This window comes from Panicum virgatum, chromosome 9N (assembly GCF_016808335.1).
Source record: "Panicum virgatum strain AP13 chromosome 9N, P.virgatum_v5, whole genome shotgun sequence".
Taxonomy (NCBI): domain Eukaryota; kingdom Viridiplantae; phylum Streptophyta; class Magnoliopsida; order Poales; family Poaceae; genus Panicum; species Panicum virgatum.
The window spans coordinates 13,165,578-13,190,173 of record NC_053153.1 but is presented as its reverse complement, the minus strand read 5'-3'; the positions used below and the strand labels follow the sequence as shown (position 1 = coordinate 13,190,173).

The window sequence follows — 24,596 nt, the reverse complement described above, 5'->3', positions numbered from 1 at the left end:
GGAAACTAAGTCTCTACGCGTAAGCTAGGTGTGAAAATTTCAATGATCGAGTCTTGTTGGGAACGGTTGACGCGGGTACCCCCTTATCCAACTTTGGCCGGTTGGGTGAGTCGCATGATCCTTGCGTCGTGTGGGTAAAGTAGTACACCCTTGCAAGGTTATAATCAATTCGAATTGCCGCGCTCTCGGTTATAAGCAAGCTCTTTATCCCATGAACTCCTCGTAGAATTTCGATTATGATGGGAATGGTTCATGTTACAGCTATGATCAGTTATAGATTATATTACTCTCTTAATCAACTAAAATTGTTTGGGGTTGGGCAAGATTAATTAATTCTGATAGGTGATAGTGTAGAGAGCTAATGCTTATGCAATAAATACTTAACTTTAAAGCTTTTACTTGAGCAATTGCATGATCCTTATTTATTTAATCGCGTAAGTCTAGCGAGTACCTTTTGTACTCAGGTTGCTTTCTAAATCTAGTTGCAGGTGAGTCGGAAGTGGTGTTCAGCCACTTCTACCCCGCCGATCCTGGTGCGGGGGAGGAGTAGGTCGTTGAGGCTATGATGGTGTCCTTGAGTAAAACACCATTATCTTAGGTATGTTTTTATCGTAGCCGAACTCCGTGAGAGTATGTAAATACAATAAACTTTAAGTTTCGGTTTAATATGTCTTTCGTGAGCCCAAGGCTTGTAAATGAAGTTTGAACCCACATATATCGAACTTGTAATATTAAGTGTGTAAAACTGCTCTTTGTGGATCATCGGCAATGTACGCGCTTGTATAACGGTACGTGTGCTTAATCCTGAGCATGTGGCAAACACGTACCGGGACTACAGGGTTTGTTCTCGTTCTAGGTGAATTGTGTTGGTTAAATGCCTCTAAGGTGTGGATTAGCCCGTGGCGTGTCGAGAGACGGACACGTGCTAGTCCTCATCTTAAAAAATTAATCAATAATTTCACCTAAACCGAGGGCAAATTGAGCGGTTCTCACAATTTCCCCGCATATACTCCTCCATAATCTCCCATCAAGTAAAGCGCACTGCCCACCACCCTACACCTATTTATGTCACCCAAACAAACGAAAAGACACCATGTGATAAACGACTTGAAGCATCGAGCCAACGAAATCACTCCCAGATTCGCTTTAGTTATTACCACACTTGAAATTGTTTTCACGCGCTAGCAATGCAACCCACCGTCACTGGCGTCACACCACACGCAAACTAGCAGTAACTTTTGAAAGATTACACCTACAATAACTAGAAATCACATCGCGTTCTTTTCCACTTGACACGTTCAAATCAACTCCAAACACGCTTTTGCTGGCGGCAGTCGTAGCCCCGCAAGCCTTTGACCCAAGTTTGACTCCACACGCGTTCTTAAAGCACGGGGGGGCGCTCACACAGACTCAGCCTCCAACAAGGCAACCCCTCTGCAGCTCCTCCAACAAGGCAACACACGCGCTTCGCCGAGATGTCGAGTTCCCCTCTGCTGCTCCTGCTCCTCTGCGCCGTCGGCGCCGCGGCCGCCGCCGTGCCGAGGTACCGCGAGGCGCCGCACATCACCAACTCGGCGGCGGCGCAGTGCCCGCCGCCGCTCCCGCCGTCGGACGCGGACGCGGCGTGCTCGCCGCTTGCGGCGGTGCACGTGGCCATGACCCTGGACGCGTCGTACCTGCGGGGCACCATGGCGGCCGTGCTCTCCGTGCTGCGCCACGCGTCCTGCCCGGAGTCCATCTTCTTCCACTTCGTCGCCTCCGCGACGGCCTCCTCGAGGTCGAGGGCCACGGCGGGGGAGCTGCGGGCCACGGTGCGCGCGTCGTTCCCGTCGCTGGCGTTCCGGGTGTACCCGTTCGCCGACGAGGCCCGCGTGGCGGGGCTCATCTCCACCTCCATCCGCGGCGCGCTCGACCGCCCGCTCAACTACGCGCGCTCCTACCTCGCGTCCACGCTCCCGCCCTGCGTGCGCCGCGTCGTGTACCTCGACTCCGACGTCGTGCTCACCGACGACATCGCGGCCCTCGCCGCGACGCCGCTCCCGGGGGAGGAGACGGCCGTGGCGGCGCCCGAGTACTGCGGCGCCAACTTCACCGCCTACTTCACGCCGGGGTTCTGGGCGTCACCCGCGCTCTCCTCCGTCTTCGCCGGCCGCCGCGCCTGCTACTTCAACACGGGCGTCATGGTGCTCGACCTCGCGCGGTGGCGCCGCGCGGGCTACACCGCGCAGATCGAGGAGTGGATGGAGCTCCAGAAGCGCGTGCGCATCTACGAGCTCGGCTCGCTGCCGCCGTTCCTGCTCGTCTTCGCCGGCCGCATCGCGTCGGTGGACCACCGGTGGAACCAGCACGGCCTCGGCGGCGACAACTACCGCGGGCTCTGCCGCGGGCTCCACGCCGGCGCCGTCAGCCTGCTGCACTGGAGCGGCAAGGGCAAGCCCTGGGACCGGCTGGACGCCGGGCGGCCGTGCCCGCTCGACGCCGTCTGGGCCAAGTACGACCTGCTCCGGCCGGCCGCCGGCATCGAGAGCTCGTGAGGATTCGGCGCTCGATCGAGCGCTCGGTTTTTGATCGGTTTAGACATTAGAAGCAGGTGCTCTTCGTTCTTTTGTTGATCTAGATATTGATGATAGATCATCAGAGTGTTCATGTGAACTGTACATATATAGTGCTCCTTAGTTGAATAACAGAGACTGATTAACCATTTTGATCTTCAAATTTGTTTGCCTTTTTGGTTTATGATGCACCAATCAGATTCAAAGGGGCAAAACAGATCACCTCAATTTCGATTTAATATAAACGCGACCGTATCCATTTGGCGAACTCTGGATTTCAGCGATACACACAAAGTGAGAATGTGAGTGGTAACTCCTAGACGTTACGCTTGAAATTAACTAAAATGCTTGAACATTGCTAACTTTGGCCGTTTCTTTTTTTTTTGGCGAGGAAACTTTGGCTTTTCTTTGCTTCGCAAAATAAAAATAGTACTGGCTTTTCCTTCATAGGGGCCGTACCCTGAAATTAGTTGAAGCTCTCTATTTCGCTTCATTGCCATTTATGGAATTTTTTTGTTTGGCTACTGTAGCAATTTCATTTTTATTTGATAATTAGTGTCCAATAATAGACTAATTAGGCTCAAAAGATTCATTTCATCATTTACAGCTAAACTGTGCAATTGGTTATTTTTTAAAACTACATTCAATACTGTATGCATGTGTCTAAAAATTTGATGGGATGGAAAATCTTAAAAAATTTTAAAAACTAAACATGGCCTTATTATGAATTCTAGAGACATCTTTCGTCTAGCTGCTGCCACCTTGCACAGGTTGTCCAATTATGGTTCCCTGCCAATATCCCAAACTAAATCACCGAGTTGCTTTAGCATATTCCCCATGTTAAAATAGGCCGAACCATCAGTAAACTAACGAAACAAAAATACCGTCCACTCTTTGACAATAGTTCCTCCCTTTTTTTTAAAAAAAAAGGAGACGGGATGTGACTAAACTTTTCTTGCTGCTTTAGGGAGTGTTTAGTTGGTGAAAAAGTTTAGATTTGGATACTGTAGCACATTTCGTTTTTATTTGATAATTAATATCCAATGATGAATTAATTAGCATCATTAGATTCATCTCGTATGAATCAATTAGACTATGTAATTAGGTATTTTTTCAACTGCATTTAATGCTCTATGTATGTGTTTAAAAATTCGATGTGACGGGTACTGCGCAAATTTTTTTGGGAACTAAACACCCCGAGCATCTCCAAGAGCTTTTGTATCTTTTAGTTAAATATGGAGATTATAACCCCTTTGTAAAGATAGAAATCTATCTAATTTTATGGGGTAGTCCAAGAGACTAGCTAAAATATAAGCTTTATTTTCAAATCTAGACCCACGTCGTATTGTTCCATTGATCTCATCCGTTTCCTGCACGCGACCCGTCGCTATGGCTTGACGCCGCCGCTGCCGCCCGCCATCGTTCGTACGTGAAGGACACCGACGCTCTGCCTTCTGCATGCTGGACAGCCGATCAATTTGATTTGAGGTACCTGTAGTGAATTCTTTCCGATCCGTACACATGTTCTTGCCTCCATCTATTGGAGTCGCAACATGCTGTCCACCTAAACAAAAAAAAAGCCATCTATTGGAGTCGCAACATGCTGTCCACCTAAACAAAAAAAAAAGTAACCAACTAATTTTGGCCCAAAACAATCCAGGAGATATGATGAACAACAAGATGAAAAGGTAATCACAGCATGAGGCAGTCAATTGGTTTTGTGGTATGCAAGCCTGATAGGTGGCCTGCTACTAGAAACTCTGCTCTTGCTTCTCACTAATTCAGGCATCTCATAAATGTGTTGATGTTCGTTCAAAAAAAATGTGTTGATGTTTTCTTGATGTTCAGATTCAGAATTGTGCAGCTCGCAGTGGTTGTTTCAAACGATCTCAAATAGATACTGAATGCTGACAAACCACGGTGTACTGGACTACTATCAAATGCTAGAGCTACTTTCAGGTGTACCGAACTTCATTCAGATGCTAAAGAAAAATAAGTATCCAGTATAAACTCACAAGAACTTTCAGATGTACTGAACTACTATGAAGGAGCTTGGACTTCCCAATCCTGAACATCCCTATCAGTGCTTACCTTCTCCCTTCTATCATGAATGGTGAATGAAAAAAAATGCTCACGGCCGATGGAGGATAAAGCATCAGTACACCGGCACAACAAAGATAAAGCTGAAATAATCTCACCATTGCAGCCGTCCTGAACGAACTGCTCACCATTGGAGAGATCCTCACGCATCTGGCCACCGAAGGTCAATGGAGGATAAGCAAACCGGGGTTCCTCTGGAGGCGTCCAGACCACCGGCTCCTCGCGCGCCGGCGCGAGGAGGGCAGGGCGCAGGAGCAGCTCCGGCGCGAGGGCAGCATGGCCTGGGAGCGGCTCCGACGCGAGGGTAGCAGGGCGTGGGAACGGCGCCGGCGGAAGGGGGTAGGAGCGGCTCGTTGGCGCGTCTGCGGCAGCAGGGCGCGGCCATCTGTACATGGCGATAGCGAGCGGCGGCGGCGCGAGGGGGCAGGAGCGGTGAGAGGGGGCGGCGGCCTCGCGACGGGGAGGAAGCGACGAGAGGGGTCGTCGCCGTCGGGGGAAGCGCTGCTAGCAGGGCGGCTCGATTGATGGCGGGGCGGAGCGCGACATCTTGTGGAGGAGCGAGAGGGGTCAGCGCGGAAGGGAGCCGCCAAAACGGATGCGCAGGACGGCAGGAGGGCGAGCACGCGCGGGAATGGGAGTACGCGCGGGAAGCTCCGATGGCGAGCGGCAGGGCATGCAAAGATGACTACCGGTTTTCATGGGATGGCGAAGGAGAAAAGAGAGGATGGTTTTAGCGTATCTGTGGGAAGCTGGTTTTGGCGCCTCTCTGCTATTTTTACCGATACATAATCATTTACAATATTTCTTGGAGATGCTCTTAGGCGTTTATAAACGGCACCAGAAATGAAAGCTGCTCCGGATTATGAATGCGCTGGGTCCCACACACCTATCAATGGCTAATGATCAAGTAAGCCATAGACTCTTGGATACTTTTGGTAAAAAAGATAGGGAAATTCTTGATTATTTAATGCCAGATCGAATCGTGTCCAACGGTCATTGGAATTTTGTCTATCCTTCTATTCTTCAAGATAAATCGTATTTATTGGCGAAAAAGCGAAGAAATGGGTTCGTCGTTCCATTACAATATCATCAAAAACAAGAAAAAGAGTTATATCATGTTTGGGTATTTCAATTGAAATACCCTTTTATGGGTGTTTTACGTAGAAATACTATTTTTGCTTATTTTGACGATCCACGATACAGAAAAGATAAAAGGGTTTCAAGAATTGTGAAATTTAGATATAGGACCCTAGACGAAGAATATGGGTCCCGAGAGGAGTTGGCGAGAATCCTACAAGCGCCGCGCGCCGCGGCACCGCTGGCGCTGGACCCGGCCGGGCCGGGCTGGCGGGCGCATCCGGTGGCTCGGCCTCCACTTTTGGCAGCCGCGCACCGAGGCTCTCTCCCCTGCTGATCCGGTCGTTATTCACGGTGTCAGCTTCAGCTCCACTTACTCCCTTCTCTCGACTCTCGCCGTTTCTAAAACTTTTGTTTGGGACAAACTAACTTTGTTTCTCTCGTCATCGTCAGGACGTCAGCGTCTTTTCCCATTCACTTTTCGACAGCTGATCCAAAGCCCCCATTTTGCTTCGGTGCTTGTTTTACATTACCGCATTCCGTGAGCTGATCCGGTTTACTCCGAATCAATTGTGTTTACAAATTTGAATTTTCAGGCGCCTCTGTTTCAAAAATCTTCTCGGCTTTGGAATTATTTTTCTCAGGCTCACATGTACTAGTTTTTCCCTTTTTTGATTACTCTCTCTCTCTAAACTAGTTTGATGTCACCGCGGGGCCCATGGGACCATGGGCTGGGTGATTAGTTGTGCCACTCCTGCCGGGGCGTATGAAAAGGGAAAAAGTTTTTTTTGTCTCTTTCAATTTTGAGCCGAATCTGTTTTTCCTTCCTGAACCACAAAACCGTCCGTTCAGCTTCCTCAGATTTACAAAACTGTTTACATAACCTTCCTGAGCGGTTTTAGAGTGAGGTGGCAGCGTTTTTTCTATTTTTCTTTTATTTTTTATTTTGACTAAATTTTTGAAAAATCACAGTAAATTACAAAAAAATCATAAAAGAGAAAATCAAATTTTGTTGAACTCCACGTAAGTAGATCTACACATTGAACATATTATATGATATACTGTAGTACAAATTTTTTTCTGTAATTTTAGATATATGATTTTCTGTAATTAATTTATAGTTATAGTCTCCATCATCAAATTACGATGAAAATTTTATGGTGGTATAATCATTATATGATTGAGATGTAGTAAAAATTTTGTGATTATCGAATCATGTATGACTGAGTTATTGATTTATCTAGGTTTAACTATAGATTGGTCTAGATTTATCTAGGTCTATATAGATAAATCTATAGCTCAGTCAAACATGATCCAATAATTATAAAATTTTTACTATAGCTCAATCATATAGTGATTATCCCACCATAAAATTTTCATTGTAATTTGATGATGGAGACTATAACTATAAATTAATTACAGAAAAACATATATCTAAAACTACAGAAAAAAATTTATACTAAAATATATCATATAATATGTTCAATGCGTAGATATACTTACGTGGAGTTCAAAAAAAATAGATTTTCTCTTTTATGATTTTTTGTAAATTTTTGTGATTTTTCAAAGATTTAGTCAAAATAAAAAATAAAAGAAAAATAGAAAAACCGCTGCCACATCACCCTCAAACCGCTCAGAGAGGTTACGTGAACGGTTTTGTGAGTCTGAGGAGGCTGGACGGGCGATTTTATGGTCTAGAGAAGAAAAGCAAATTCGGCTCAAAGTTGAGGGAGACAAAAAAAAAAAAAACTTTTTCATATGAAAAACTAAACATACGTCGAATGTTTAGTAGTGAAACCTCGCAACAGGCCCATGGCCTCATCATAAACAAGAACAGGTTCCACTGCGGCACTGCCAAGCCCGTTTTTCTTGAACGGCGGGGCCCACTGGCGAGGCCGGCGACGCGGGGCGGAGACGCGGAGTGCCCGCCGGCCGCCGACAGCCAGACGACGGCGAGGCGAGGGAGACTTTTCTTCCGTATCGCACCGAGTCGCTGCCACCGCCATTCACTCGTCGCCGAGCTCACTGTCCCAGCCCTCGAAATCTCTTCCTACGATCGTATCCCAGCCAATAATATCTCCCCGGCGATCGAAATATCTCACGTCGCCGTCGCCGCCGCCGCCCCCGTCCCCACTGTCCTTTCTCGCTTTCCAGGGATGGTGTGGCCACCCGTCCCCTATCCCCTTCCGCGCGAGGCCTCTATAAGAAAAATCTGCCACTCCGCTCCGCACTTGCACTCGCGCTCGCGTCGCTGCTCTGGTTCTCGACCCCCAAGCGACGCCACCCCCACGTCCGGACCCGCCGTTCCTCCGAGGTGAGAGAGATCTGCCCCGCGTTTTGGGTCCAACTCTGCTTCCGCACTTCCGCAGCGGGTGGAATTTCGTTTGTACAGTATTAGTTGCGCTTGTGATGAGGATACCAATACCACTTGTAGGTAGTAGATAATCACGCGGGTAGACTGTGGTTCAGAACTTCACTTTGTTGCGTCTCCTTAGAGCATCTCCAAGAATTTGGCAAATCGAGTTGCCATCTTTGATTTTTGGTAAAAACGTTAAAAATACTCCTCCAACAGTTTGTCAAAAGACTTGGCAAATTTTAGCAACTTGGGAAAAACCAACCTCCTGCGCGTAAATATACGCGCGCAGCGCGCGGTTGGCATCGTGGTTTCTAGTTAGGTGGGAGGGTGAAAAAAGAAATAAATAACAGAGAAGGATTCCTGATTTAAGTTTTCAAGAGGTGGAAGGACATAAATATAATTTTGTTTCTCTTTCAGGGTTCCTGATGTAAGTTAGATCTGGATTTGGCAAGTGAATTATGCCAAACTGTTGGAGATAAGCTCTTTTTTTACTTGGCATATCTTTTTAGAAGTTGGCAAAACACAAGATATGTTAAGTAAAATATGGCAAACTCTTGGAGATGCTCTTAGTGCGGCATAGGTATTTGAGTTGTTTTCGGACAATTTCGTGTGGCAACAGTTTACACTTTGGGGGGAAATACAGTTCGGGTTTGTGAAAAGGCGCAGAGATAAATAGAAAATAGTCACACAAATGAACAATTCCAAACTTCGACTGTACCCCCCTTGTAACCACCTCAAACGATGTTAATGTACTCTTGCTGAAACCAGATACAATTAGTTAACGAATAGTACCTGAACGGTGGGGGCATGGGACAAGCATATAGCATTAGTTTAGTTGGCATCAAACCTGCAAGCTAGAGAAATTGATTCAATTGCTATATGATCCATTCTTTTGCTACCATGTTATGATGTCCGTCACTATCCTTCACTGATCCTACTGCCAGGTCATATGGCTAAAATCATTACATACGCAAGAAGTAGATTTGGAATTTTAAGTAGTATCATTCGCAAGGCTGCCAAGTAGAGAACCTTCAGTCAGCTTACATGGACATAAGACTGTGCTTTTCTACATTGGCAAACAGAAGTTGTGTATTCTTCCAGTCTGTATTAATGCGCTGCCTGTGGTCACTAATTCAGTAGTTCTTTCCTTGATCAGGAAATGGCTGCACTTCAACCCTCATTTTCATCAACAATGGCTCTGAGGAGCAGCGGCAGCAATCTTAAGTTCCCCAAAACTGCACTTCTACCTGGTTTTGGTGGCATTTCACGTCAAGACATGCAAGACAGGAATGCTAGCTTCGCTTGTTTAATCCCCAAGGTTGCTTCGGTAACTGATCAGTCAATAGCAGAACCATCAAAACCCAGGAAAAATAAGCACACAGTCGACCCTACAGCACCAGAATTTCTGCCACTCCCATCATTTGAAGAATGCTTTCCAAGGAGTACCAAAGAATCAAGGCATGGTTTCCTTTCATGTTTGACCTCATGACTATTCTTGGACATGCTAACATTCTAGTAGCTTATGTTTGTTGTGGCTTATGCGTTTCAGTGAAATCGTTCACGAGGAATCTGGTCATGTCCTCAAGGTCCCATTCCGAAGAGTCCATTTGACTGGAGATCAGAAGCACTTTGACACATATGACACAAGTGGTCCTCAAAATATAAGCCCAAGGACTGGTACCTCCCTGGCTTTATGCTTTGTTTTTGTGTCTTGAATTGCTCTGACATTCTGTTTACTTGTTTACTTATGGTTACATATCTTTAAATTGATATACCCTGTTTTCTGTTGTCTTTTAGAAATCTCAATTGGACTAATTAATCTAATTTTCAGGAAAAAAAAGATAAGAATATGACATGGTTTTATATCCTGCAAAATGCGCTACACAAATTTCCTTTAAAACTAAGTGTGATAGTATCAGAGAATAAGCTAAGCACTGATAAACCAGAATAACTTAGAAGTGCTGACACCCTGTTGCTGGGCTATTTTTCTCTTCCTTTTCTATGCACAGTTTTGCTTTATATCTTGTGTGTTTTATAAAAGAAAAGCTTTATCCTGATCACTGCTGTACTCAGCATACAATTTAACACATTATGCTGTTTATAATATTCAAAAATATTTTGCAGGGCTCCCAAAGATAAGGAAGGAATGGATTGATAGGAGGGAAAAGCTGGGTAGTCCTCGTTACACGCAAATGTATTATGCTAAACAGGGAATCATAACAGAGGAGATGATATACTGTGCCAAGCGTGAGAACCTTAGTCCTGAATTTGTCCGGACAGAAGTTGCCCGAGGACGAGCCATAATTCCTTCCAACAAGAGGCACCTGGAATTAGAACCCATGATTGTTGGAAGAAACTTCCTTGTAAAGGTGAATGCAAATATTGGGAATTCAGCTGTTGTGAGCTCCATCGAGGAGGAAGTTCACAAGCTCCAGTGGGCCACAATGTGGGGAGCTGATACTGTCATGGATCTTTCAACTGGGCAACATATCCATGAGACTCGGGAATGGATTATTCGTAACTCTCCAGTTCCTATTGGGACTGTTCCTATTTACCAAGCACTTGAGAAAGTAAATGGTATTGCAGAAAATCTGAGCTGGGAAATCTTTAGGGATACCTTGATTGAACAAGCTGAGCAGGGTGTTGATTACTTCACAATCCATGCTGGTGTCCTGCTTCGTTACATTCCTCTTACAGCAAAGAGAATGACTGGCATAGTTTCGCGTGGCGGCTCCATTCATGCAAAATGGTGCTTAACTTATCACAAGGAGAACTTTGCTTATGAACACTGGGATGACATTCTTGACATATGCAATCAATATGATGTGGCGTTATCAATTGGTGATGGTCTGAGGCCTGGTTCTATTTATGATGCAAATGATAGTGCTCAGTTTGCAGAGCTGTTGACTCAAGGGGAACTAACACGTCGAGCATGGGCGAAAGATGTGCAGGTGACAATAAAAAACTTGTTCTGATTATTATAATACTGAAATATAAACATGGTTTAACTTTGCTTAAGGTACATGATTAGTCGAAGATGACAGCGCCTATGCAGACCTAGTCATGAAAATATTCTACTACCACCTCTATCCCAAACTATAACTATTTTTAGGTTTGGAATATAGCTATTTTTAGGTTTTCTCCAAGTCAAACCTTTTAAACTTTGACTGTAGATGGTAAAAAGACTATAGAGATTGACAACATAAATATGATATTAGTTTATTCATAATGAAACCAATTATCGTAATATGTAACCTTTTTCTATGTAAAAGTAATTATTTTTGGAGCTATTATTGGTCAAAGATGAAAATGTTTGACTTTGACCAAGTCTAAAAGTTGCTATATTTTGAGACGAAGGTAGTATATTGTAACTTGTCAGGATGTATACTCAAAACTTGTCGGATTTGAAAATGGGAGTTTGACAACATGGGGAGTAGTGAACCAAGCTATCCTTCTGCAATACGACTAAATATGATTGCTGGATCTACAGGTTACATATCAAACATAAAAGATGCCACTTTTAATATGGTCTAGCTGTTTATCATCTGATCAGCAATCTACTCTTATTTCAGTAGCAGCCGTATCCAATTTATAGTGCGATTAAGTTTACCAAGGAATTTTCTGTTAAACCTACTGACATATAACAAGATCCAAAATTTCAAATTGCTCATTTGTAGATCATGCTCTCTATATGATAAACCTTTTTATGCCTTTTTCTATGTATGACTCAATAGTTGAAGCTTTGGACCAACTTCCTGATATTTTCCTACTTTTAGGTGATGAATGAAGGCCCAGGGCACATCCCAATGCATAAAATTCCTGAAAACATGGAGAAACAGCTGGAATGGTGTAATGAGGCACCTTTCTATACGTTGGGTCCACTGACAACTGATATTGCACCTGGTTATGATCACATCACCTCAGCCATTGGTGCTGCCAACATTGGAGCTCTTGGCACTGCACTCCTTTGTTATGTAACACCAAAGGAGCACCTTGGGCTGCCTAATCGTTATGATGTTAAGACAGGTGTTATATCCTACAAAATTGCTGCTCATGCTGCTGATTTGGCAAAGGGTCATCCCTATGCACAAGCTTGGGACGATGCCCTTAGCAAGGCAAGGTTTGAGTTTAGATGGCTCGATCAATTCGCTCTATCGCTAGACCCAGTAACTGCCATGTCTTTCCATGATGAAACATTGCCATCTGAGGGTGCCAAAGTTGCGCATTTCTGCTCAATGTGTGGGCCCAAGTTTTGTTCAATGAAAATCACAGAGGATATTAGAAAGTATGCGGATGAACATGGCTACGGAACAGTAGAGGAAGCTGTGAAGGAAGGGATGAATGCTATGAGTGCTGAATTTTTGGCTGCAAGGAAGACAATTAGCAGGGAACAGCATGGTGAAGCTGGAGGGGAGATCTACGTACCAGAAAGCTATGCAGCTCACAAATGAGGTCAGTCTCTTTCGTATTGCCTAAAGTTTTCCTTCAGAGACCATGAAGCTTTTGTTTTGAAGATGTATGATCTCTTAAGAACCGTGAAGTAATCTGTCATAGAGGAATCATATGAGAAAGAGTTCCCTATTTCAACCATTTTCACATAACTAAGCTAGTATATAAAGAATTCTAGCCTACTTGATACCTCAGTATTCATACATGCTAGTCAGTTAGCATGGATGTAACTATTACATTACATCATTTCTAGATATGCAGAAGAGAGTGCTTTAGAGATTAGAAGAGCTATTGATTCTTCAATCTTTAACCATGCCGGTAATCCTTTAAATACGAATTGTTTCACAAAACTAAGCACGCTATCATAAATTTTGAGCCATGAATGCTCTTTTTTTTTCTGTTGCAATTTTAGCTTTGGGTACTGATCCATGTAGGATACAATGCTTCCACCTAAAAAAAGTATTTGTATTATGAGATTTTTAGCAGTATCATTTTCTATTCTATGCTGGAATCAACTTTTATTTGTACTTTTAGGAACTTTAGCAAACTATTAATTTATCAGACTTCACATTTTGTGTAATTGTGAATACAAAAGCTTGTTTACTCAATATTGCAAATTTTGTGTAGATCTCCTCAGAGCCACCCAACGAAGCAGATTTGCTGGCTAGGGCCTTCGGCAGCAGCAATTCTACCATCTTATGTTAGGAGATGGTAAGCAGTATGTGAATGCCATTATGGATTGTAATAAAAGGAAACTCCGTTCTGTGTCCATTTGCATTATTTTGCTCCCTCAAGTATTGTTGCGTCACTACGGGATTGTTGGTGATGAAAGTTGCACCAGGGGTGCCTGTATTCTCAACAGTGTAAAGGCCTCATGGCCTTGACTGTTGTGAGATGGGCTGAGAAAGTCCCTTTGAACCTGAACAGGATAATGCCTGCGAAGGGAGCGTGCAATTCCGTTTTCATTTTTTTCAGGAACCTGTCAGTCTTCTCGTGGAAATTGAGGTACCAACTGTCCGTGAACGTTCACGGCTCTGCAGATGGGTCTGCCAGTTTCTTACCACTGAGGTAACATGGTACTCCTTTTGCATGATTTTATCAACCAGCTGTGTTACCGTTTCCACAAAGAGTGGAGTATGCTTTCAAATAACACTCAAACCATCAATACACATCCATGAAATTTTGTGAAGAATTTGCTATTCCTATTAACATATTTCTATAACTGTCTATCTACATTTATTTACAGTAGACGTGTAAAGCAAGATATTTAGAACTGCTACAGATTGAGGTGGGGGGTGGTTAGCTGCATGATGTCTCAGTTTGAGGGTGGAAGTACCAACCAGATTGCATTTAACTTGATCATGCCATCATATGGTAGTCATCTTTTGAGATAACTAATATAGTTCTTTCGGTACAGAAACTTTTGCCCTTCTCGTTAGGATGGTCAGATAGTGTAGTTCAATATTGCACGAAATCTTTTCTTAACGGAGAATATTGTAAATATCTCACATAAACAGTTTTCAAATTCAGCATTATGCACGATTGTTTACAAATGTCTGTTTTCTTATAGCAGAGGCAAGATCTTAAAACATCATAAATTCAAAATAGAAATACATCGTAAGTCATTGCATTGGTGGAGAATAATTTATCACATTTACCTTTTGTCAAGTGCACGTCTCTCATGTATCATTGCCTGCTTCACTTTTTTGTACTGCATTATACCTATGTTCATATAATCCAACTGCCATGGCTGACGTGAGATGTCAAGAAAAATCTTGCGGTGAAGCAAACAATTCTGCTGTTGCTGGATCTTTTGTGCTTCTGTGGTACCAATACCAATGAACTATGCTCGTTTACAAATTGAAGATTAATACTGAATGTACTTCAACGGCAGAGTTTCAAACCTTTTAGGAGATGAGCTAGGCACCCGATTTTTGTGGTATTGGTGCTCATTCTCATGCCATGTCATTCTTTATAAGGGCTTGGTTAGCAAATTTGAGACGTTAACTACTATAAACGTCCGTTATGATAATATGATCTATGTGTAACGGTCTGAATGTACCCCCTGAGTATCAATTTTGCTACTGAACCGCTGCTTTGCTGATATATGCTTTCGGTATAGTATTGTGTACACTTCCTGCAGTCAACAATAGTTGACTAGTTAGCATAGACTGTTGTTGACTGGAAATAATAATATTTTGCTTTATGGGTAAAAAGGAAAGGTAAATAGGAACTTGTGAACACTCAGTCACTCTTGCCCGAAAATAAACAAACGGAGGTTTCTTACTAAAGTATTTGGTGATTCCAATTATCATTTCAGGGTATCAAACTATCAATTCTGATCTAGGACTGTATCGTTTGTTATATAGGGTGTGTTTAGATTACTTTGCATTTTATATTTTTGTGTTTTTGAAAGAAAATCTTCAATATTAAAAGTATTAATTAAATCTCTAAAACACGAAACGGCGTCCGCGCTCGGGCCATTCCCTGGCACCAGAGCGCACCCAGGGTTCAACTTTTCGGTTGAATTTCGCCGAAATTTCGGTGTTTTTTTCGTTTTCGCTAGTTACCGGGAAGAGAAATTTCGGTATTTTTCGCTATTTTTCGTTTTCAAATTTAAAAATTTAAAAATATTTATAAAAAATTCGAAAAAAATATGATAAAAAACTAGGTGTTCTTCTGAGCAAATAGGACTAGAACACACTAAAATCTAAGATCATTTGCTAGGCTAAAATTGCATTTTAGTTGAAAAACAAGGTTATTTGTAGTCTAATGAGGTAGAATTTATAGTTTTTTAGTATCCGACGCAGCTTGGCATTTCTCCAGACCCCTCCTCGCTCTATACAAATTATATTTTAAGAATTCTCTATACAAATTGAATAAAAAAAAATTCAAACACTGTCACATAAATTGATATCCAAGTCAAATCATGTTTGTCCTGAATTTAAAACAACTTTCAATTGGATCAACCAATGTCCCTGAAATTTAATAGGCATATCCACAATAACAAGAATAATAAAAGTCTAGTTGAGACGTAAGAGAGAAAATGGAAGTTGTCACATGAAATGAAAGACTTTTAATTGGTAGTTTTTGAAATAATTAAATAACTTTCAAACCATTGCTCAAATGAAAAATTTCCTGAAACAAAAGTTGTAGATCTCGAAAAATTGAACAAAGTTGGTATTCAAAAGTTTTTCATTTGACCTCCGAAACAGTACGAAAATCACAACGGACATCATTTTCCGGTCGAAATCACCGAAATTTCGTTTTTTGAATTTGAATTCTCTTTCCGTTCGGAATTAGCAAAATTCGGCGAAATTTCGGCCGAAATTTCGTTTCCGGGAGTTGGCGGGATTCGGTAGAAAAACGAAAAGGTGAACCCTGAGCGCACCACGTCGTCCGAAAAAAATCAACCGTCCTATTGGGCCATCCAACGGCCACGGGAACGGCCTCCGCCGCCGCAGGGCTCCGCCGCCGGCTGGGCCCCGCCGCGCGCGCCTCTGCTGCCCCGTCGCGTTCCGGCTGCCGCGCTCCGCTCCGGCCGCCCGCCCGCCCGCCCGCCGCGCAGGGGATGGGGGTGGAGGGAGCAGGGGAGCCCTATCCCGGTGGTGAGATGGCCCACCGCCGCCTGCTCGTCCTCGCCGTCGTCACCCTCGCGGCCACCGCCGCCGCGGCCGAGTCCGGCTTCGCGAGTCCAACCCGATCCGTCCCGTCACCAACCGCCGCGGCCTCCGCGCAGGTGTCGAAGATCCACTCGGCCGCAGCCGTCCCGAGCTCCGGCCGCCTGGTCGCGGCTCGCTGGCGCCGGATCCGACCGGCGCAGCTCCATCTCCGCCCCTTCCACCACCGAGGAGAGAGAGGGAGAGAGAGGGAGGGAGAGAGAGAGAATGGGAGGGACCGAGGGAGTGGAGGAGCGCAAAGCATCACGACGCCGCGCACAGCCCTCGCCCGCACCGGCCGCCGCCGCGCGGCCCGCCGGAACTGCGGGTCGACGGCGCGGCTGCACGCGCCGCAGCGGGCCTCCCGGGGAGAAAATTGCAAAAATAGGACTCGAAATAATGACTTTCGCAAATTTGCCATTTTAAACATCGCCGTCATAAAATTGGGACTCCAAACATTAACCACTTGATTATACTGCCACTTGAGGTATTTTTCATCATTTGTCTTTCTTTTTTCATGTATTTAGAGAGTGATATATCCTTTTGCCCTTGTCCATGGATTACAATCAGCCATAGCATTTATAGGGCAGTCAGGGCCGCCGCCGCCATCGCCGAGGCAGGCCTGCCGACGCCGTCCCCTGTCGCCCCGCCTCCCGCAGCACTGGACGACGAGGACGCGGACGACTCGGGCGACCTCATGCGGGCGAGCCCGCAGACATGGGGCTGCTGCAGGACGCGCGGCACGGCTCACGTGACCACGCGCTGTTGCCAGCGGGCAACCTACTGGTCGCTGGCGCTAGCGGCAAAGCGGCCGTGCTGATAAAACAGGAGAGGCAGGACATCGACGAGGAATAGAGCAAGTACCCAATGATGCCACAGGGCCTGCTCAGGGATGTGATCCGGTACCCGACGTTCGTGGAGGTTGTGGCGGCGCCGTCCGCCCCGACGCGCCGCGGCCTCAAGGGGCTAATGGCTCCGGCACGCCAGCGCGATGCATCCATGCCATGGGTACAGGGATCCCTTGGCTGTGGGCTGTGGCCTAGTATGGGAAATGAAATGGAGGGTTCGGTGCTTTTGGGGACTATTGCTTGCTTGATTCTATGGCGACGGCTACCTAATCAACCAATCAATCATCTACACTCGTTTTGGGTTTTGCTAGCGATCTCGTACATCAATGCATCAGTACGTGCGTGGTGTCGTGGGGGCTGGCTGGCTACCCGCCGCCACCCTTGGCAGGCAACCAGGCTGGCCGCTGCCGCCCCTGGCAGACAGGCAAGCCGCTGCCCACGCGCCACGCCTGGTCGCAGAGGCGGCCCGATAGGCTGCTGCAGTTGCCGCGGGAGTGCAGGCAGGCCTGGCGGCCACCGCCGCTCGGTGTCTGCCGCCGCCCTCCATGTCTGCCGCCGCCAATCCCATGCAAATATAGAGGGCAAGAAGGTCATTGCACCCTACCAAATACCTGAAAAGAATAAAGAAAAGAGGAAAAATATTCTAAATGGCAGTATAATAAGTGGTTAACGTTTGGAGTCCCATTTTTACGATGACAATGTTTGGAATGACAAATTTGCGAAGCGCATTATTTCGAGTCCCATTTTTACAATTTTCTCCCTCCCGGGGCAGCAACGACGGGCCCGGCTCGGCACCGAGGGAACCCAGCGCGAGGAGACCGAACTCGCGGCAGAGGTAGGCGGGGTCCTTCCCGGGCCACCGCGACACGGGGACAGAGCAGAGCTTGAGCGCCTTCTTCCACAGTGCTCGGCTGGTGCTCGGCCGGCTGCTCTTGGTTGGTTCTGCACTCACAGAGCAGCAGCCGAGCAGCTCCACTCCGCCCTGCAAGCACCGCCCCGCCGCCTCCTTGACCACCCACCTGGCGCCCTGCTCCATGCCGCCAACGAAGAAAAAGAACATCTCGCCGGATCCTGCTTCCATAGTGTCAATCAATCCGTCACTTCCGATCGATCTCAGTTCGATTCGCTGGTTTGGTTCGAGGTAGTAGGGGGTTTGGGGCATTGCGCGCATTGGATCTCGCGAGAGGGGAGTGGGAAGGGGAGGAATTTTCTCGAGAGCTCAGATTTGGGGATCACGAATTCACAAGAGTTCGAGACGCTTCACGGCGTCTTTTTTATTTTTATATTTTTCGAAAATATTTTTTTATAGAAATATATTTTCAATTTCATAATTTACAGTTTTGTACTCTATCACCCGCCCTGCCGCCCTCCTGCCGGGCGGCAGGGACTTATATGTAAATAAAAAAAATTTATTTGCGTGGTGGCCCTTGGCGGGAGCCTGCCGCCCCGCAGGGGGTTGTAACGGCGAAGCTCTGCCGGATTTTGGATCGTAATCGCAGGTAATAAATATTTCTCAACTTTCTCGATCTAAATTATTTGTATGTTTAATTCTATAATTAGTGTATGCAGCATTAATGATATTTTAGTGATTTAGGTAATATTTTAATATAATTTAGGTAGAATTAAGATTAGTTTTAAGAAAAACCAATTAGGTTTACCAACCAATTTTGTGGTATTGATTAGTTGTTTAATACGAGAAAAAATTTCGAGAAATAGTCAGAAATTGTAGAAAATGCAAGAAAATGTTAGAAAAGTTTATGAAAATGTAAGATAAATTGTAGAAAATACAGAAAAATTTAGAAAAATGTTAGAAAAATATATTTATTAAAATATATTGTACAAAAACTGTAGGAAATGCAAGAAAATGTTAGAAAAGTTTATGAAAATTTAAGATAAATTGTAGAAAAATGCAGAAAAAATGTAGAAAAATGCAGAAAACTTATATTTTTTGTGTTAGGTATGGCCGAAGATACGCCAGCTCTACTTGACGGAGTCATAGACTCGTCGCACCGGTCCTTCTTTTTAGTGGTTCAGCGCGTGAAACTTAACGTGCTGCGTCTACGTCCACCAGCAAAGTTTGTTCCTGTTGACCCACGATGGGTGCCCAGGTGATATGTCGTCGGATTATGTTTCTAAGAATACGTTTGTTTCGTATATGTTTCGTACATAATGTACTTACCTTTGATCGTTCTATTTTTCAGGTTGAGTGGGGCTGGTCTTCTTACTATAGGTCGTCTTGCTGAGAGTGGTTCAGTAAAGCTGGACAGGTCCCTACTGACGGCTCTGGTTGATAGATGGAGGCCTGAGACAAACACCTTCCACCTCCCTTGTGGGGAGATGACACCGACCCTTCAGGACGTTGCGATGCTGCTGGGTCTTCCTATCAGTGGGGATGCCGTAGGGCCTCGCGTCATCCCGCCTACGTGGTTGGACGATCTAGAAGAGCGTTTTGCAAATATTGACATCGCGATTGATGTAGAAGAGCACCCAAAAGCAATAGGGCCTGCCAACAATTAATTCTCAGTCCATACAGGTGATGCACACCCACCTTATCAACCTCACGGAGGGACTCAGTTTAGTACCATGGCACCAGCTGCAGGGATGCCATTTCAACCAACACAGACACCACCACGACCTTTCGGTAAACATATAGTCGATATCTTAATTTCAATTAATTGTGGTATGAAGTCTAATTCCTTTTGTATTGACATATAGGATCACAACAGTTATATGATGCGGGACCTTCTTTGTATTACCCTACGGCGACAGCAGAAGGAACGCAAGGTAAATACCTAATCCGTAGCCCGAATTTGTCATGTTCTTCTTATTTATATGAATATTTTAAATAATTTGAACGGTTTACAGGATCGCACCACCAGCTTCCTGATATGGGTCATTCATCGTATCCACCACCAATAGGTACTTATGATGAATATGTACCCAAATATATGACTTATAAGACGATGATTAAGATATCTTAATTGCTAGTGTATAGGGCCCACATAAGATACCTTTGAGGCGAACTTCGAAGATTGGAGTCGGTTATTTTCTACACCTAACCCGTAGGCCGATCCTACCTTCCAGACACCTATGCCCACCGGACGTCCAGGTAGAGACGTAGGGCCTCCAGAGCGACACACCTACTCTACAGAACACGTCCACGCTCAGCGTAAAAGAGGTCGACATGGCCGGGGTGGCCGGGGTGGTTAGGAGGTGCTTCTAGCTGTTTCTGTATTTTTGTTATGGACATGTCATCATGTTATACTTATTTCGTTCTCATACATCACCTATTTCGTTCTCATTTGCGTATGTGTGTGAATTGCTAGCTTATACTTTTCGTATTCATGTTCTTTACTGATGATTTTTATTTGTATCCATATCTAAAACACATCTAATGGGCCACTGCAATTTTGCCCGGCAGGGGGGCGGCAGGCTCCCGCCAAGGGCCACCGCGCAAATAATTTTTTTTATTTACACATAAGTCCCTGCAGCCCGGCAGGAGGGCGGCAGGCCCCCTGCCGCCCCCCTGGCGGGCGGCAGGGTTACAAAACTGTAAATTATGAAATTGAAAATATATTTCTGTAAAAAATGTTTTCGAAAAATATAAAAATAAAAAAGACGCCGCTTCACGACTGTCTTGGGAAGATCCTGGTGTGGGTGCTCGGCTTGATGAATTCGGTGCAGGCCGTGGGCCAGGGTGACAAAGCCCAATCCGTACGTGGACTATAAACAGGCCGAAAATGGCGGAACGTGATCTGCTGAGCTGCCAAGGCCCACATTTTTCTATATTTCTATATATCAATTGTGCACCGCTCGGGCCGCAGGGAGACTATCCACGACATCAAAAAAGGCATACACCGTCCGATCACCATCTTACGTCATGCAAAGCCGCGCTTCCCCCACAGCTACTGCCCCGCGATGTGTCATAGTTGGATTTGCTGGAACTTTCTCGTCTTCGCAGGCGTCGCCCGTGACTCCGTGACCTTATCGTCTCGGCTCCCTCTTCCTGCCTCTTCCTCCCTCAATTTTTCCCTACATTCGACGCCCTCCTTCCCCATCGACGAAGCTACTATCGCTGCATCACTCTCTCCATCTCCCGACGCCCTTCTTCCCCATCGACCAAACTGCTGACGCTACACCACGCTCTCCCTCCGAACGATCTCTAACACGGCGCATCCGCATCCCTAGCAAGTGGATCCCCACTGACCGAGCTCCAACATGGCGCATCCCCAACCCTAGCAAGCGGATCCCCATTGTTTAAGTCGTAGATTCAGTTCCATCAGTAAGGTATGTCCTCACAATACATCTGCGCCAATCTACCCAGATGAATTTGTGTTGCTTTCCCTATAGCCATTTCTACAAAGCTTTCTTAAACTTTCTTTGGCTCATTCAGATCTGGATCCACAAATGCTAGTCCAATGATTACCTTCTGCGCCTGTTGCTTCCCGTGTGTGCTACCCGTTCATAGGTAATTTCCGTGTTTACGAATCCGCCCAGATCTAATCTAAGTACCTTGAGATCTATTCCTCATTTATTGTTTACGCAAACAAACTGACCTAATGTGACCTGTTACACCATAATGCACTATCTTCTTAGTACTAATGGTCCCAAGTATGCTTCTGATTCACAGATTGTCGATCTCACTACACATTTGTTCAGAACTGGTTAAAGTCCTGTTGCTTCCCCGTGTGTGCTACCTGTTAATAGGTATGTTTCCTTCTTATTAATCCACCCAGATTTAACTTAAGTACCCTGAGTTCTATTCCTCATTCACTGTTTTCGCAAACAAACAGACCTAAAACGACCTGCTATAACATAATGCACTACCTTGTTAAAACTGATACTTCTAAGTGTACTTCTGGTTCGCAGGTCGCTGATCTCACTGCACATTTGTTCAGAACTACTTAAAACCTGGCAAACCCCAGCTGCTTAAACAATGAGGTCCGTCCTACAAATTTTTAGGGCAAAAGAAATATTATTCTTCTAATTTTAGCTATGAACATAATGTCCCTTTTCTTCGATTTACATCATACTGTTTCCGCTTAGATGTCGCTCCTCATAAATAGTGAATTTGTTTACAGATCTACACTTCACTAATGAGTACACCGGAATCCTTGTGACTTCAACGGAACACCTAAGACATTGCTGGTAATTATTCATTAACACCACACTTTCTTCTCCGTTCTAATATTTATTGAACTTGCCATTTGTTCATGCTTGGACAAATTATTCTCTAAGATATAGCGAATTAATACGTATTGGTATATCAACACTCCTCAACCAAACCAAACTGCGTACTGTTACATAGACACTACTCCCTAACTAAACTACTAAGATCACCATTGTATTGGTAAATACTATATATACGTACCCCAGACTGGCTATTATATCAGGCATGTTGTCTCATATTAAACAACTAAAAAAAATACTATCGGCTACTATACTATAGAGACCACTATGTGTCTCTAACTCTTATCCCTTTCCTCGCTCTCCCTTACTGTACATTTGCTAAATAATTACACTATTTACTACTAATTTTACATTAACCACCATTATGAGTAATTACCTTAACTAACTACCTTTTCCCCAGTGCTTTTATTTTATTTGATTTCGTTTATTGTATCTTCTTTTCTCTTTTCTTTTATTTTTCTCTTTTTTGTAAAAAAGCCCCAGGAAGCAGCACTGTCACATTGTATCAAGCACACCATGATCATAAAGGAAACTTCTCCAATAGCCTTGCTTCATGCTGCGGCCTCGGAATGCCACCTGCAATATGTGTCCCTCATCACTGAGATAGCAAGTGATCAAACAGTCCTATGCAGTGTTGAATTGGAACTGCCACAGAGAGAACTAATAGGCCCACGCCGTGAATTTTTTTCTGGGAACCTGTTATTACCGAACCCTCCTTAGCATATGCAAAAGCATGCTAGAGTGTCTAACAATCGTTAGTATCAAACTAGAGTGTCTATATACCTAACAAATGCACATAGACAACCAGCGCTTACAAAGATTAGAAAAAAAATAGCAATTATGCCTCCTACTGACTATGGAGAAACAAATTCATATTGGTCTCAACCATACTAACTGGATTACATCTGCAAAACCTTTAGCTTGCTAGATTCTACTTACTTAATGCATGATCTATATTAGCACCATTAACTATTACCGTACATTTTTTTACCTTGCTTTCGATTTTTCCCCTTTTATATCAATTGACATAAACATAGCTTGTGATATGAACGTAGTATAGTCCAGACTTAGTGTCCTTTAGATCTATGACATATTTATAGTGAGAGCTTATATGACTTTATGTTTACATACTATTAAGAGATCCTATGGTTTTAAGTTATTAAGAGCTCCTATATCATTGTTCTCAAAGAAGCTAACTGCATCTACAGATAATGAGATTCAAGGATCCATTCATGGTAACCTCAGCTTTGGTTGCCCTGGTTTTCGAAGCCTACGTTTTAGCATGTTGTACAGTTGGTCCATTCAATATATAGATTGGTCATACTTTTACGTCCTGAAAATTCCAACATTATTTAGAACATTCTAAATTTAAAACTCTAGGGAAAGTTTTGTACAGTAAGTCTATTTTATGTGTTTAATTGATAAGTCACCAACATATACGTGATAAATTATGTTAACCCTTTATCAATTAATAGTACGCAAACAAATCACCGGTCAGCACTGAGAAGTAAAACCATAGTTATGAACATTCAAAATTTTGAATTTTATACTACTGATACATTCTACTCCATAAATCACAGCAATGTGCAGCGAGCAGCGACGTCACCTGCAGAAAAGATCAGTTCCTCTAGAAGCTCAAAGAGCCCTAAGAAATTACAAGATCACCATTTAGTCAGGTATATTACTTTACACTAGCAAACTACACAATAACATACACAAGATTTCATTCTTAATTTCTTGACTGATAACATAAATGCTTTATTTCAGCTTTCCCGGCCTTACCACCGGACACTACCTACCAACCAAAACTCGACGAAGCAGTGGCGGCGCCAGAACTTTGATCTTGCCAATCAAAATTAAAAATAGAGTCCTTATATATAAACTAATGTCTGCCAAACCATCAATATGGTAGTCATATATTGTGTGCCTAACTATTTACAGAACTGAACACCTTGCAAACACTAGCTGTAATGAGACATACTACTTTTATGTGCTTCAGCCTATCTAATTATAGAATTATATTACATACTACATACGCCTACTATTTGGTTTAGATACGCACATTTCCATTACACGATCAAAATTCAAGTTATAAACACACAATAGCACGCCAAACGCGCGCGCAAAGTACTCGTGTGATCATATATTCGCGGTGCACGCGATTTTAGAGCACCTATAATAAGCCATGTCAGCTTCGCTTATAGCTAAGACAGCTCAACAAAATTCTAATGAAATAGAAAAAAACGAGAGTGAAGAGTCGAGACGGTGAACAAGGAGGGGGGATAGTCCTTTCTAAAATTTAAAAATTTATAGCTAATCGAAATAAAGCAGAATTCAACTAATCGGTTTAGCCAAAACTACACCC

At 44.2% G+C, this 24,596-nt stretch overlaps 4 protein-coding genes and 2 long non-coding RNA genes across 8 annotated transcripts; 4 read left to right on the top strand and 2 right to left on the bottom strand.

Annotated features, from left to right (window-relative positions):
• The first annotated feature begins 1,422 nt into the window (after nt 1-1,422).
• LOC120693151 (probable galacturonosyltransferase-like 1) lies at nt 1,423-2,715 on the top strand. The gene has a single exon (XM_039976557.1). It carries the CDS (start codon nt 1,476-1,478, stop codon nt 2,532-2,534), a length of 1,059 nt encoding a protein of 352 aa, XP_039832491.1. The 5' UTR covers nt 1,423-1,475; the 3' UTR covers nt 2,535-2,715.
• A 1,019-nt stretch (nt 2,716-3,734) lies between these two features.
• LOC120687637 lies at nt 3,735-5,255 on the bottom strand. Its single transcript, XM_039969664.1, has 2 exons — nt 4,751-5,255; nt 3,735-4,116 (listed from the first exon to the last, which is right to left on the bottom strand). The coding sequence occupies exons 1-2, from the start codon at nt 5,043-5,045 to the stop codon at nt 3,782-3,784; spliced, it is 630 nt and encodes a 209-aa protein (XP_039825598.1). The 5' UTR covers nt 5,046-5,255; the 3' UTR covers nt 3,735-3,781.
• Nucleotides 5,256-7,884: 2,629 nt separating this feature from the next.
• Nucleotides 7,885-14,653, top strand: LOC120690201 (phosphomethylpyrimidine synthase, chloroplastic-like). 3 transcript variants are annotated; one of them, XR_005681648.1, is made up of 7 exons: nt 7,885-8,043; nt 9,242-9,543; nt 9,635-9,762; nt 10,210-11,036; nt 11,862-12,537; nt 13,162-13,245; nt 13,397-14,653. XR_005681648.1 is itself a non-coding variant. In XM_039972774.1 (6 exons), exons 2-5 carry the CDS (start codon nt 9,245-9,247, stop codon nt 12,534-12,536), a joined length of 1,929 nt encoding a protein of 642 aa, XP_039828708.1. In that variant the 5' UTR covers nt 7,885-8,043; nt 9,242-9,244; the 3' UTR covers nt 12,537; nt 13,162-14,640. The 3 variants fall into 3 exon arrangements, 1 of the variants encoding a protein (XP_039828708.1); XR_005681647.1 differs by having other exon boundaries at nt 13,376-14,653; XM_039972774.1 differs by having other exon boundaries at nt 13,162-14,640.
• Nucleotides 14,654-16,131: 1,478 nt separating this feature from the next.
• Nucleotides 16,132-18,300, bottom strand: LOC120688723. Its single transcript, XM_039971107.1, has 2 exons — nt 17,802-18,300; nt 16,132-16,554 (listed from the first exon to the last, which is right to left on the bottom strand). Exons 1-2 carry the CDS (start codon nt 18,210-18,212, stop codon nt 16,132-16,134), a joined length of 834 nt encoding a protein of 277 aa, XP_039827041.1. The 5' UTR covers nt 18,213-18,300.
• Nucleotides 18,301-19,641: 1,341 nt separating this feature from the next.
• LOC120687778 lies at nt 19,642-20,085 on the top strand. The gene is made up of 4 exons (XR_005680834.1): nt 19,642-19,682; nt 19,757-19,825; nt 19,907-19,960; nt 20,037-20,085. It is a non-coding gene; the product is annotated as an uncharacterized LOC120687778 (long non-coding RNA).
• Nucleotides 20,086-23,806: 3,721 nt separating this feature from the next.
• On the top strand, nt 23,807-24,262 carry LOC120693411. The gene is made up of 2 exons (XR_005682983.1): nt 23,807-23,907; nt 23,999-24,262. It is a non-coding gene; the product is annotated as an uncharacterized LOC120693411 (long non-coding RNA).
• The last annotated feature ends 334 nt before the right edge of the window (nt 24,263-24,596 follow it).

Excerpts from the sequence above, each read along its gene's own strand:
- LOC120693151 (XM_039976557.1), top strand. The coding sequence starts at position 1,476 with ATGTCGAGTTCCCCTCTGCTGCTCCTGCTCCTCTGCGCCGTCGGCGCC.
- LOC120687637 (XM_039969664.1), bottom strand. The coding sequence starts at position 5,045 with ATGTACAGATGGCCGCGCCCTGCTGCCGCAGACGCGCCAACGAGCCGC. Across the intron at positions 4,117-4,750 it reads CGTTCAGGACGGCTGCAATG|GTGGACAGCATGTTGCGACT; the intron begins GTGAGATTATTT and ends TTTTTTGTTTAG.
- LOC120690201 (XM_039972774.1), top strand. The coding sequence starts at position 9,245 with ATGGCTGCACTTCAACCCTCATTTTCATCAACAATGGCTCTGAGGAGC. Across the intron at positions 9,544-9,634 it reads AGGAGTACCAAAGAATCAAG|TGAAATCGTTCACGAGGAAT; the intron begins GCATGGTTTCCT and ends TATGCGTTTCAG. Across the intron at positions 9,763-10,209 it reads AAATATAAGCCCAAGGACTG|GGCTCCCAAAGATAAGGAAG; the intron begins GTACCTCCCTGG and ends AATATTTTGCAG.
- LOC120688723 (XM_039971107.1), bottom strand. The coding sequence starts at position 18,212 with ATGCGCGCAATGCCCCAAACCCCCTACTACCTCGAACCAAACCAGCGA. Across the intron at positions 16,555-17,801 it reads CGTCGTTGCTGCCCCGGGAG|GCCCGCTGCGGCGCGTGCAG; the intron begins GGAGAAAATTGT and ends TCTCCCCGGGAG.